The sequence below is a fragment of the Heteronotia binoei genome, chromosome 14 (genome assembly GCF_032191835.1).
Source record: "Heteronotia binoei isolate CCM8104 ecotype False Entrance Well chromosome 14, APGP_CSIRO_Hbin_v1, whole genome shotgun sequence".
Classification (NCBI taxonomy): domain Eukaryota; kingdom Metazoa; phylum Chordata; class Lepidosauria; order Squamata; family Gekkonidae; genus Heteronotia; species Heteronotia binoei.
In genome coordinates this window covers 14,584,758-14,598,690 of record NC_083236.1, presented here as the reverse complement: position 1 = coordinate 14,598,690, position 13,933 = coordinate 14,584,758, and the positions used below count along the sequence as shown (strand labels likewise).

Here is a 13,933-nt window from a genome sequence, read left to right as displayed (position 1 = left end):
TTATCTAGAGACATAGGATGTGTTTCGATAGGACCCCCATGTGCCCAGGGTCACCTCTCCCCAAAAACTGCCTGTACTCCTGGGCGCAGCGGAGCATGCGTCTTCCTTACTTGCTGTCTTCCTTACTTGCTGAAGGAGAAGAGAAGCCGTTCAAAGACAAGGACAGGCCCCGTGCTGCTGAGGATGGTGAGGGGCTGGCCGGCGCACAGGCAGAAAAAGGCTCCAGCGATGGCAGTGCCCAGGAAGCTCTCCAGCACCCCCTACAGCACACAGGGAAGCACACGCACAGTTGCCAGGGCTTCTGGGACTGAGGCTATCTGCCCCCCCCCGGTGCCATGCTGGCCTGGGGCCGCCAGAGCAGCCTGCCCTCCCACCACCCTCCAATGGGCAACCTTCTATGGCAGGGATGGGGAACCTCTGTCCCGAGGGCCGTATACGGCCATCAAGGTCACGTGGTGTGGCCCTCAGGGATTGCTGGGCTGAACCGAGCCATGTGGCAGCCTCTCTGGTGCCTGGCTGGCCAGTGAGGATTGTGGGGCCCAGCTGCGCTGTTCAGCAGCCTCCCCAGGGCCAGTCAAGGATCACAGGGCCCAGATGTACTGTGCAGCAGCCTCCCTGGGGCCTGGCTGGCTAGCCAGGATTGCTGCAGGGCCTGGAAAAGTTACTGCCACAGTTCAGTTGGCACTTGATTATCCCAGATGGTGTGGCCTAATATGCTGATGTTAGGGGATGTGGTCTAATGTGCTACTGAGTTCCTGCTGGGCTGGGCTTTTTCTACAAAAAAGCCCCAGACCTATGCATTTTCCTAGGGCGGCGGGCCGTGTGTGTGTGCCAGATTCGGCTCTCCCCACATGACTTCAGATAGAAAAACAATTATTTGCATGAATTTTGTTGGCCTGAATCGTTTTCCCTTGGCGGAGCACTGTTTCTTAAGCTGATAATTTTTTATGGCCCACGAATGATGTTATAAATATCCATATGGCCCTTGGCAGAAAAAAGGTTCCCCACCCCTGGTCTATGGGGAAAAGGAGCAGTGTGTGTGTGGCGGGGAGAGGTGTATCTCAACCCCAGCAGGTCCATGGCACAAACCTGCATGTTATCGGTTGCGTCTCCCAACATCCCCCCAAAGGTGATGGCATTCGTGACCGTGGCCAGATAGATGTAGAGAGTGGCTGAAAAGCACTGGAGGTTCAACACATCGTAGAAATCACTGCAGTACCAGGGCGCTTTCCGTTGGATATCCTTTATTAGCCCTCCAAACAGTCTGCAAGAGAAAGGAAACCTCCCTGAGTTAAGACTTCTGGAGATGGCGTTTCTTTCAAAAGCTGCACCCTGCTCAGAGCCTGGGGGAAAGGCCCAGCTAGAATTGAACCTGCCTGATACAAGCCCAAGAGCAGCTCCAAGACACAGACAACGACCACGCGGGTGTTTCCGTATCTGCACCCTTCCCGACTTCAGAGGCCTAGAGGAAAGCCGCCCCCCCCCCCCCCGCACCTGCCAGGCCATTTCAAGCTATTATGTCCCCCGGTGAAAGCTATTCTCATCTCATAGGTTGCCAGCCTGCAGATGGGTGTCAAAAACCCAAAGGTAGTTAAGACAATTTACTAAACACCACTCTAAGAAGCAATTTCTGTATTTAAACTAATAGTCTGTATTTATATTGCAATGTAAGACACATTCAATAAAGATAACAGTACAATGCGGAGGCGGAGTCTCTCTGTTCTTGTAACAGCACACATGTTCCGAAAAGACCAACAATCTTGAAGTGCAAAGATGGCACTTGAATGATCTTAACCCTAAAACTCCTGACACGGCACAAATTGCCACTAGAATCATCATCTCACTCCAATGTCCTGTGTTCAAATATGCTGTCTCTCTTAGGGTGCAAATCCCTTGCTACAAACCATTGACTTATTACATCTGTTTCATGTAGAATTTCATCAGGAAAGGCTTGCTAGAAGCCTGAAGAGCTAATGCCTGTATAGAAAACGGGGGAGACTTTGAGTCCCAGTTTGAATGGCTGCTAAGTGTGAGTGAGTTGTTCCTGTGTTTAAAGAGTGGATAATCCCTTTCCAGATCTGTATTGAATCTGTTTTACATTGCAATATAAATAGTTTCAATATAGAAATTGCTTCTTAAGAGTGGTGTTAAGTAAATCGTCACAAGTCCCCCTACATTCTTGTATTGTGACTTCTCTCATTGTCTGTAACCTCCCGGTGGGGCCTGGGGATCTCGCAGAATTACAACTGATCTCCAGAGTACAGAGACCAGGTCCCCTGGAGGAAATGGCAGTGTTGAAGGGGAGGCTTTAAGGCATTACACCCTGCTGAGGTCCCTTCCCATACCCTGCTCTTCCCAAGCCCCACTCCCAATCTCCAGGAATTTCTCAACCCACAGTTGGCAACCTGGGCTGCACCACTGCTGGCTGAGTCCCAACAGACTCCCTGAGGCCCCAGGGGCTTGACTGGGATCCAGCCAGTGGAGGTTCAGTCCAGGAGGTGATGCCTTTTGCTGGACCTGCTGCCTGAGTGCCAACCAAAGCCCTAACGGAGCTTCAGCACCCTTTGCGCTGGGTGGTCTCAAGCAGTCGCTTAGCTGACTTCACCAGAGAACCCACCCCGAAGCGTACCCCACAACCTCTTGCCCTGCTCCAGCTAATGGTCTGTGTGAACTTTACCTCCCTGTCCTTTTCAGCTCCTCACTGGCATTCAGGTGCCCGTGGAGATGGCGCTCTTCCATGGCAGACACGTTCCCGTTAGAATGCGGACTCCATTCGCGGAAGTGCATGGAGATCCTGGGAGCGGAAGGAAGGAGGAATGTTGGTTTCCAGGCTGCAAGAACTGGGCGACGGATGCTGCTCAGCTTTGCTCTCTGTCCCTGCCTGTCACTGGCCAACTCCAGCTAGCCCTCCCGCAAAGGCCTCCACTCCACCATGGGCTTCTGCTCCCCCAGACCACAATATCAACAGAAGTCGCTAACAGCGTGGCATTCAACAAAGTCCACATTGCAACTGTGGTGGTCAGTGGTGGCACTGTTGTCGTTGCAGAGAGACTGCTGTTCCCTCCCCCGTCACAAAAATAGCCAAGTGCACGGAGCCCTGCAGGATCAGCAGGGAGGCTTACCGGCCTCCCAAAAGCAACCGGGTTGCACGGTGCAGAAGAGGAGCTGGTCTTCAACCAGCAAGAAGTAAACAGAAGCACAACAGCCTCCAGCTCGGTGGTTGATGATGGAGCCAGACCATCCGTCATGTCAGTGACTCAAGTGCTGTCAAACGAGCAGGATTCCAATCCCACAGCTGTGTTTTTCTCCCTGCCATTTAAGCTCTCTGGCATGAAGAACAATCACATGTTCCTAGGACTAAATTTAGCTGCCAGGATCCTGGAGAAATGCAATATCCAGCCAATGGATGCACCAGCAGATGGAAATCTATGGCTCCTCCCAGGGGTCATTTCATAGAAAAAGAGGTGCCAGAGCTCATTAGCACAACTCATTTGCATATGCCACACACCCCCTGACATCACCGGAAGTGTACTGAATTCTCTCAGCTCAACATCTCCCTTAAAATGCTTCTTGAATTAGAATTGTCATAATGAAACCTGACTCCCATCATACTTTTTAAATTACTTTCTCCCATGTGGCCCCAGTGGCATGATGAAGATTTTCATCTGTCTGCTTTATATGTTTTGGTCACTTTCCGATTTTTTTGTGGGAGAAAATATTAGAAAGTTTGTCAAATCTTAGAGTTCAGCAAAATTCTCACGGGGGTGAACAATGGAGCCCAGAAGCAAGTGTTGTTGTTTTTTTTGTGGGGGGATAAGAAAGAAAGAAAGAAAGAAAGAAAGAAAGAAAGAAAGAAAGAAAGAAAGAAAGAAAGAAAGAAAGAAAGAAAGAAAGAAAGAGAAAAAAGGAAGGAAGGAAAGAAAGAAAGAAAGAGAAAGAAAGAAAGAAAGAAAAAAAGGAAGGAAGGAAGGAAAGAAAGAAAGAAAGAAAGAAAAAAGGAAGAAAGGAAGGAAGAAAGGAAAGAAAGAAGGAAAGAAGGAAAGAAAGAAAGAAAGAAAGAAAGAAAGAAAGAAAGAAAGAAAGAAAGAAAGAAAGAAAGAAAGAAAGAAGCACAAGACACTTCAGAGGTTCCATAGTTCCACTCCTGTGAGCTCCTGCCCAAAAGGAGGCCTGGCTCCTCCAACACAGATGACAGAGAATTGGGGTTCTATTGCCCCAATCTCATCAGATTCACCAGAATTTGATCTGAGCTTCTCTCTCCCACCCCCTACTCTTCTTTGCACCTACCTCTTCTGTGGGGAGGGCAAACATTTTGGGGGAGCAATGCGAATGGTTGGGTCCCATTTGCCTGGGGGGAGGATAGTCAGTTCATCCAGAAACTCATCAATTCCTGCAATGAGATCTTCTGTGCTTTGTGCCTTTCGGGCAACGCGCTGGAAGAGCTGGAAGAGGAAAGCCGCGGTGTTAGTCCCAACCTGGCTGCCTCTCAAACTGCGGTTTCCAATGGTTTCTGTATGGTGTGACCCATAAGCAGGGGTCGTTTTGAAGAAAATTAGGTGGTGGAGCTCATCCAGGGGTTGGTTTGCAGCTGCACCTACTATTCAATGCACAAGGTGGAAAGGAGGAGGTGGAACTCTCAGAAAGGTTCAGGAGCTGTGCTCTTGTGACCCACTGAATCTGAGGCCGGCCGAAGGTTTTTCGGTAGGCAGACTATGACTTTGGCATCCATCTAGTGCAGCATTCCATTTTCTCCAGTGCCCAACCAGATGTTTTTGAGAAACCAACAAACATCACACAGAGAGCACAGCTGTCCCCACTATGAACGCCAAGCACACAGCATTGTGACACACACAGCCTTTGCCTGTGGAGATTCCATTCCAGCCTTTGACCACCCTCTCCTCCATTACCCGCCCCCCCAGTCCTCTCTAAGATTTTCACTCACTCCAGTGATCATCAAGGCATGTTTTACTTGATCAACACATGCACAGGCTGTGAAGAAAAAATACCAGCTGATGTATGACATGGTAGATACTGTTTCCAGAGTCAGATCTTGGTTTCCAAATATAAAAGAGCAATGCTGGGGTGGCCATTCGGGAGGACTGGTCCGTGACCCACTTTCAGAGGATGTGTGACTCACTTTTGGGTCCCAACCCACAGATTGGGAAAGACTGCTCTTGAATAATCACTGCATCCTGCCATCTAAAAGAACACATCCAGGAAAAACATTTTGCTTTATTTGTATAGCAAAACAGAGGCATGCCGGGCTTTTTTTGTAACAGGAACTCCTCTGAATACTACGGCACATCCCCCTGATGTAGCCATTACTCAAAGAGCTTACAGTAGGCCCTGTACTAAGAGCCCTGTAAGCTCTTGGAGGATTGGCCACATCGGGGGGGGGGGTGTAGCTTAATATGCAAAGGAGTTCCTGCTACAAAAGAAAAGCCCTGTATGTATGCCCTAAAATGCCCAAAATACCACCTGAAAGGACATGTTGTACCCTAGAAATAGGTATACCACCTTTTAACCCTGGAAAGTAAGGACAATCCCAGTCATTTGCTGTAAAAAAGAGGCAAGGTATTAGGACATTGTGGATTTTATCAGGGCCAACCACCACTACTGAGTTTCATGTGGTGATGTTTTTACTTGGCAGGCTACTGATTGACCATTGGGGATTTGATTGGCTGTGCATATTTTTTAAAATGTTGGTTTGGCAGCAGCTGCCACCACAGCACAAGGACTTTCATTGTGTGACTGAAAGTAAGCTCTGGCTGCCATTTTGTGGCTGGCTCCACCCCTTAAAGCAGCCATTTTGTGGCATGGCTGCACCTACCATCCTGTGTTGGAATTCTAAAGGTGCCCACAGGCTCAGAAGGGATGGGGACCACTGAGTCAGAGAACTGCAGCAGGATCAGGAGACCCTGGTTCCCCACTTTTGGCACAGAAACTTGCTGGTTGACCATGGGCCAACAACTTGCAGGCAGGGTTGCCAAGTCCAAATCAAGAAATATCTGGGGACTTTGGGGGTGGAGCCAGGAGTCATTGGGGTGGAGCCAGGAGCAAGGGTGTGACAAGCGTAATTGAACTTCAAGGGAGTTCTGGCCCTCACATTTAAAGGGACCACGCATCTTTTAAATCCCTTCCCTCCATAGGAAATAACGAAAGATAGGGGCACCTCTTTTTGGGGCTCATAGAATTGGACCCCCTGGTCCAATCTTTTTGAAACTTGGGGGGTATTTTGGGGAGAGGTACTGGATGCTATGCTGCAAATCTGGTACCTCAACCTCAAAAAACAGCCCCCCCAGAGCCCTAGATACCCGCAGATCAATTCTCCATTATTTCCTATGAGAATAAGTCTCCATAGGGAATAATAAAGTTCCCTCCCCTCCCCCCGTTTTCTCTCTCTCACTCACACACACGCTTAACTGTCTCTGGTGCAAGTGGGCAGCTGTGTTGGTCTGAAGCAATAGAACAAAGCAGGAATCTCTGGTGCCTCCATAACGAGGTCTGGAGAGCACAGGGGCTACGCTGCTCTTTTACACACGCACTCACTTGTCCGAAAGGAAAGCAAAACAAACAGAGGGGCCGCACTCTCACCAGGTCTGCTGTTGCTAACCCTTCCCCATGAAGTACTTCCTGCTCCAATTTAAAGGCACACACACATTTTAAAACTGGACCTGTTTGCAGGTCCTGCCCAAGATCTTGAGGTACAGGGTGGCTGTGGGGGAGGAGCTTCCCCCGCCGGCCAGCTGGCTGGGGGCAGGGGGAAGCCTGTAAAACCGGGGAATCCCCCGCTGGGACCTGGGGGTTGAGAAGGCTACTTGCAGGTGTGTTGTTAAGTAGTAAGCTGCTTGAAACAGAAGGTAGAACTTGGAAGGTTTGCTCGGACACACAGCTCTGCTCCACAAGAATATAAGCTTTTCTGTGTACAATAAATTTGTCTAATTCTTACAGACGGTGCTCTGAAAACATGAGCAGTTCCCAAAATTACAAACGGTTGACAACTCCACTGAGAAATCTGAGTTTCTACACCCAGCCTGTACCCATTCTTTGTTGGACAAGCAGATGGTGCTTTCTTCTCCCATTATTGCCCCACCACGCCATAATGGCTATGTGTGACACAAGCATTTCCATGTGTCCTACCACCAAACTCACCTCGTCTGTCAGGAGAGTGGCCACAGCCCTGCCGATTTCATGGTAGGCCTTCACTTTGACTCTGGGGCCCAACAGGATAAAAAGGAACCTAGAGAAAGCCACACAGACATCATGAATAGCCCCACAGCTCCGTTTGCTCCCATCTGAAACAAGTGTCATGCTAGCGCCACAGAAGCGGGGGGAGGGCCTCCAAACTGGGGGATCCCCTGCCCCCACCTGGGGATTGGCAACCCTATGCTCACATCTGCCTGCCATCCCTGTCCCACCCCTGAGCCGTCCCCGACTTACTGGGAGCCGGCTTTAAAAGGCCCTGCTTTAAAAGCAGTGCCTTTTTGCTGCGGCGCCTCCGTGGTGGCTCCCTGGCCGCATGGATGGCCAGGAAGTGCCCGGAAAGCTCCTAGGGAGCCGGAGACAGGGTGCATGAGTGTTCCACGTGCTTCCTGGGGAGCCTGCAGCCCATCCCTCTTCTGCAGGCCATCGGGATGCTCCTGGGCACTCCTTTTCTGGCCGGCTCACTTCCGGGTTGGCTTGATGCCACTCTGCGCTGGCTGGCTGTTAGCAGCCTAGGATTGCCAACTCCCTGGCTTATAGGGCTAAGTGGCCTCCTGATGGCATCCACTCTTATCTGCCACAGCTCAAAGTGGCGGTGGAAGAAAGCTTTAAAATCTGGCGTTTGTTGCCGTGTTATATCACCTCTGGGGGAAAACAGGAAGTGATGTAGGGTAGCTTTAGGAAGCACTGGAACCTTATGGTAAAACCATACAGTTTCTGGTGATACCTAGAGCTATGTGACTAGGATTGCCAAGTCCAATTCAAGAAATATCTGGGGACTTTGGGGGTGGAGCCAGGAGACTTTGGGGATGGAGCCAGGAGACATTAGGGGTGGGGCCAAGATCAAGGCTGTGACAAGCATAATTGAACTCCAAAGGGATTTCTGGCCATCACATTTAAAGGGACGGCACACCTTTTCAATGCCTTCCTTCCGCAGGAAATCATGAAGGATAGGGGCACCTTCTTTTGGGGTTCATAGATTGGACCAGGGGGTCACTGGACCCCCTGGTCCAATCTTTTTGAAACTTGGGGGGTATTTTGGGGAGAGGCATTAGGTGCTATACTGAAAATTTGGTGCCTCTGTTGGAGCAAGAATCTACATAAACCCAGTCTGACAGCCACAGTATGACAGCTGGTGATCTAGCTGCCAGGCTAGGTCACAGTGACCTGATCAGCAGACCGGCTTGAGCCGGCAGAAGCCAAGTGATGCAATCTGCTGAGTCAGCACGGCCAGGATTGGCTGCTTGGACTATATATGATCTGTGTGTGCATCACACAGGTCTCTCCCTGTGAGATGGTGGTTAGGCGAAGCACTTTGTCCGTGGAGGTGATAATGTATAGACTGCACAAGAGAGCACTTGTCGTGTATATATGTTAATACACCTTTTGGCACTAGTTGCACGCGTCTGCCTGATTTTCTTTCCTGAAGCCCTGTGTCGGGCAAGTCATCTCCCTCACTCTGCTACTCCCGCTCCGACAGGGTTATGGGCCCAGGGCGGTTCCGCTGCGCGGAGGAGAGAGTTGAGAGTTGAGCTGACTGTGAGTTTGGAAAGAGCCGGAGGCGAGGAACGCCGGTGAAGGACACAGAAGCACCACCGTTCTCTGTTTGAGAGCCAGAGGGACGTCGGCAGCCAGCCGTGAGGAGGAGTCGGCACGATGGCTCAGCAACAGCTTGGAGTAGCCGTTGAGAAGCTCACCTCAGCCAACTACGCGGTGTGGAGCCTGAGAATGCAACACTACCTCAAGCGTGAAGGGCAATGGCTGTTCGTGAGTAACCCCCCTGCTGACTTATCTCCTGCCGAGACTGTGTTATCGGATAAGGCACTGGCCAACATAGTGCTGTCTATAGGAGATGCCCAGCTGGTTTATGTGCGAGGGAAGGACACTCCCAAGGCTGCCTGGGACGCGTTGAGTGCGGTGCATGTTAGCACCACTGCTGGTTCCCTCATGGCCTTGACAAGGAGGATGTTCCGCACCGTTATGCCGGCTGGAGGGTGTGTGAAAGATCACATCAAACGGCTAACGGACTGTTTCGTTGAGCTGGAGGCAAGAGGCAAGACTGTAGCTCCAGACGACAGAGTGTACATTTTGCTGTCGTCGTTGCCACCTGAGTACACTCCCCTGATAACTTCTCTGGAGACGGTGGACGTAGCGACCCTGACCATGGAATACGTCTGTGCCCACCTGCTTGACTTCCAAGAGAGAATTGCGGCCGTGAGCTGTCCGGGGGTGTCGGCCGGGCAGCGTGCTGTTATCGGTGTGTCCGGGAAGACAGCCAAGAATGAGCCAGCTTTTGCTGCTGGCAGGCGTCCGAAGGTGGAGGAAGTGGAGCCGACTGCGTTTGCAGTCCGTCGCTGCTATGGATGCGGGTCGTCGCAGCACCTGCTCCGAGCTTGCCCTGAGAGGGAGAAGAGGCGGGGGCGTGTGCGGCGAGAGCGGAGGACCGCCAGCCCGTGTGAGGAAGCAACCCGGCTGGTCACGTCTGCAGTAGAGAGCACAGGGTCTGCTTGGATTTTAGACTCCGGGGCAACGAGCCATCTCTGCTGCGAGAAGGAGTTGTTGAAAAACATTGACAGTCCTGAGCATAAGTATGTGAGATTGGCTGATGGGACCACTGCCAATTCTGTTTGCTCAGGCAATGTGGAATTTCCTGCACTGAAATGTATGTTGCAAAATGTGTTGTATGTACCCTCACTGCAGTCTAACCTGTTGAGTGTTAGCACACTGTTTGACCAGGGATACCAGGTGAGATTTGAGAAAACCTGCTGCAAAATCCTGGGAGGTGGGGGAAAGTTGCTTGTGACAGGAAAGAGGGAAGGTAAACTGTATGTGGTCCAGAGTGATTGTGCCCAGGTGGCTCAGGTGTCGAATGAGCCTGTGCACAATAATTGTATACATTTGCTCCATAGGAGACTCGGGCACTGCGGATTTAGGGCGTTAAAGAAAACCCTGGAGCTTGTGCCTAGTTTGAAAGTAAATCCTTGCAAATGTTACTTGGATTGCCAGGTCTGCAAGAAGACCAAAAGCAAGGCGTGTGCTGTTGCTAAAGAAAGCTCAAGGGAAAGCACACGAGCCCTGGAACTAGTCCATTTAGACGTTATTGGCCCATTGCCAAAGAGTCTGTCGGGGAGGAGATACTGCTTGGTGGCCACCGACGACCACACGAGGTACGCGTGGGTTTTCACCATGGTGCATAAGTCTGAGGTGTATAAGACATTCACCAAGTGGGTCAAAGCAGTGGAGAGACAATTAGGGGTTAATCTCCTAGCTGTACAAACCGACAGAGGGGGGGAATTCTTATCTAACCAGATGAAACGTTGGCTGGAGAACAAGGGCATCGCCCACCGTCTGACGAACCCGGCAACGCCCCGAGAAAATGGGCATGGGGCTGTATTGCAGAATGTGATGTATTGCATGTTAGAGGATGCACAACTGCCAATGACCTATTGGGCAGAAACCATACATGCAGCTGTTTTTTTGCAAAATAGGGTTTGGTGTAATACTGTGAAAAATGTGCCTTACAGGTTACTGTTGAACAAGACCCCAGATTTGAGTTCTTTAAAAGTCTTTGGGTCACGGGCTCGGGTTGGCATCCACTCCACGAGTAGCGGGGAGGGGGATGTCCGGGCAGAGAGCCTAATTTTTCTGGGCTACAAGCCAAGGGCCAGGTGTTATCGTTTCTGCAATAGCAAAAGCAAGATAACACTTAGTAAGAGTGCCCAGTTCAATGAAGAAAGCAGCTGGCCAAGGTTGCACTCCTTGCAGAAACAATTTGTCCTGCTGCCAAGTAGCGATAACGATGTTGGAGCGCAGCCCAGAACTCCAGCCCAGGAGGTGGCACCCAGTGGGGCTGGAGAAGGTGAGCCGAATGCTGGCACAGAGCCTGACGAGCAGAGTCAGGAGGCAGAGCCTCAAATGCAGGAACTGGAGGTAAAGTGTGAGAGTCAGGAGGTTCAACACCCAATTACAGGGGCAGAGCAACCAGCCCAGGAGGTGGGAACAGAGCAACCCGAAGAAGACAAAGCTGGTCCAAGCACAGGGCCACGGGTGTCTGCCAGGTCCACCAAAGGCCAACGTCCCGCTAGGTACAAGTGTCCCTATGTCACTCTGACTGTCAATCCAGACCCACCCGGATTTGAGGAAATGTTAAAAGAAAAGGCTAAGAAATGGAAAGCCTGGGTGGCAGAGTGCGAGGCAAGGGAGAAGGAGGCTGAAGCCAAGCGTCTGAAAGAGCTGGCTGAACAGGAACACGATGATGTGTTTTACAATCATGATGAGTTCCTGAACGAATTCCGGAAAGGGTTCCGAGCTACGTAAATATGAACTGTAATGTTGCTGGTGGACATGTATGTAAACTGTGTGAAGTGTCTTGGTGCACTGGGTTTAAATAGATTAGGAGGTGTGTTGGAGCAAGAATCTACATAAACCCAGTCTGACAGCCACAGTATGACAGCTGGTGATCTAGCTGCCAGGCTAGGTCACAGTGACCTGATCAGCAGACCGGCTTGAGCCGGCAGAAGCCAAGTGATGCAATCTGCTGAGTCAGCACGGCCAGGATTGGCTGCTTGGACTATATATGATCTGTGTGTGCATCACACAGGTCTCTCCCTGTGAGATGGTGGTTAGGCGAAGCACTTTGTCCGTGGAGGTGATAATGTATAGACTGCACAAGAGAGCACTTGTCGTGTATATATGTTAATACACCTTTTGGCACTAGTTGCACGCGTCTGCCTGATTTTCTTTCCTGAAGCCCTGTGTCGGGCAAGTCATCTCCCTCACTCTGCTACTCCCGCTCCGACAGCCTCTACCCCAAAAAACAGCCCCCCCAGAGCCCCAGATACCCGCGGATCAATTCTCCATGATGTTCTATGGAAATAAATCTCCATAGGGAATAATAGAGTTCCCAGAAGACATTTCCCTCCACTCCCCCCGCTTTCTGACGACCCTGAAGCGGGGGGAGGGCCTCCAACCGGGGGATCCCCTGCCCCCACCTGGGGATTGGCAACCCTATATGTGCCCATATTTCTGGGTTCCTCCTGGAAGTGATGTCACAGCATGTGCGGCACTGGCTTTTTCCCTCTCCCTGCTGCTTGGAATGGCAGCAGCAGCATCAAGTGTTTCTGGCTGGAGGCCTCGCAACTTTAAGGCAGAGCCTGAAGCCTTCTCTCTGAAGTTGCCATTTTATCCAGAGCAACTGATCTCTGTCGTCTGGAGATAAGTTGTCATTCCAGGCCCCACTTGAAAGTCAGCAAGCCTAACACATATCCAGGGCTTTATCTATAGGACACAATTTTCCCACGAGGGAAGGGATCTTAGTGGAGCATAATGGTACAGAGCCCACCATCCCCCAATCGTGGCAACAGACGTGGTCTGGGAGTTCCATGCTTGGAACTTGATTCTCAGATGTGTGGGGTGGGGGCCAAAGGGAGAAGGGGCTTAAGCCTTCCCCCTAGGCTTCCCAATCCCCAGGTCCCAGCGGGCGATCCCCCAGTTTTACAGGCTTCCCCCCTCCACCCCCACAGCCATTATGCACCTCCATAAACAATTCCCATAGGGAATGATGGGGAATTGATCTGCGGTTATTGGGGGCTCTGGGGGAGGTAGAGGTGCCAAATTTTCAGTAGAGCATCTAGTGCCTCTCGCCAAAATACCCCCCAAGTTTCAAAAGGATTGGACCAGGGGATCCAATTCTACAAGCCCCAAAAGAAGGTGCCCCTATCTTTCATTATTTTCTATGGAAGGGAGGCATTTTAAAAGGTGTGCTGTCCCTTTAAGTGTGATGGCCAGAACTCCCTTGGAGTTCAATTCTGCTTGTCACACCCTTGCTCCTGGCTCTGCCCCCAATGTCTCCTGGCTCCACCCCCAAAGTCCCCAGATATTTCTTGAATTGGACTTGGCAACCCTACTTCCCCCAGGCCCATTTTCCTAACCTGAAATGCCCCGCCCTACTGGGGCAACTTACGTGCAGCCCATCAGAACCTATAATTTCTTCAGTGGGGCAAACAGTGGCTCCCCGGAGCTATTCAGGTTGGGAAAACAGTGTGTAGAACAAGGGGGGCCAAACTGCAGCTCCGGAGCACATGTGGCTCTTTCACACATATTGCTCTTGAAGCCCCCACCGCCCTGTTGGCTGGCTTGGAGAAGGCTTTTGTCTCTTTAAATCACTCCTCCAAGCCAAGCCAGTCAGCAGCTTGGAGAATGCATTTCCTTCCTTCCTTCCTTCCTTCCTTCCTTCCTTCCTTCCTTCCTTCCTTCCTTCCTTCCTTCCTTCCTTCCTTCCTTCCTTCCTTCCTTCCTTCCTTCCTTCCTTCCTCTGACATTCATGTCTTGCGACTCTCAAACATCTTACTTTATTCTTTGTGGCTCTTACATTAAGCAAGTTTGGTCACCCCTGGTGGAGAAGAAGGCTTAAGCCCCAAGTTTCCCATCCAAATTGGGTCCCCAAATGCCCGGGAAAGGAGTTCCCCCAGAACAAAGAACCCCCAGATGAACCTCATTCAACTGCTGTGCCAGAGGGCCCCCACATGTTAATGCCAGGTGTTCAGTTCGAGATCCGATCACTGGCACCCCTTCCTGCCCGCAGACAGCTTCTGTAGCTCTCGCACAGCGTGTGTCATTGTGCATCTGACCACTGAAGACAGCATTAGTTTCCAGTAGCAGCTCGGAGCTTTGAATTCTGGGCAGGGACTTCTGTTACAGTCCAAACATTCTTGCTTCTGCTACAGTCCAA

The 13,933-nt window shown here is 51.0% G+C and overlaps 1 protein-coding gene across 1 annotated transcript in view; it reads right to left on the bottom strand.

Annotated features, from left to right (window-relative positions):
• The window catches only part of SLC4A9 (solute carrier family 4 member 9), a 70,930-nt gene that overhangs the window by 39,592 nt on the left and 17,405 nt on the right, over positions 1 to 13,933 (bottom strand). The window contains exons 6-10 of the mRNA XM_060253790.1: positions 7,153 to 7,240; positions 4,288 to 4,442; positions 2,678 to 2,794; positions 1,090 to 1,264; positions 127 to 260 (exon numbers count right to left, since the gene is read on the bottom strand). Of these exons, the coding sequence (XP_060109773.1) occupies positions 127 to 260; positions 1,090 to 1,264; positions 2,678 to 2,794; positions 4,288 to 4,442; positions 7,153 to 7,240 (669 nt within the window). The remainder of the gene's footprint in view (positions 1 to 126; positions 261 to 1,089; positions 1,265 to 2,677; positions 2,795 to 4,287; positions 4,443 to 7,152; positions 7,241 to 13,933) is intronic.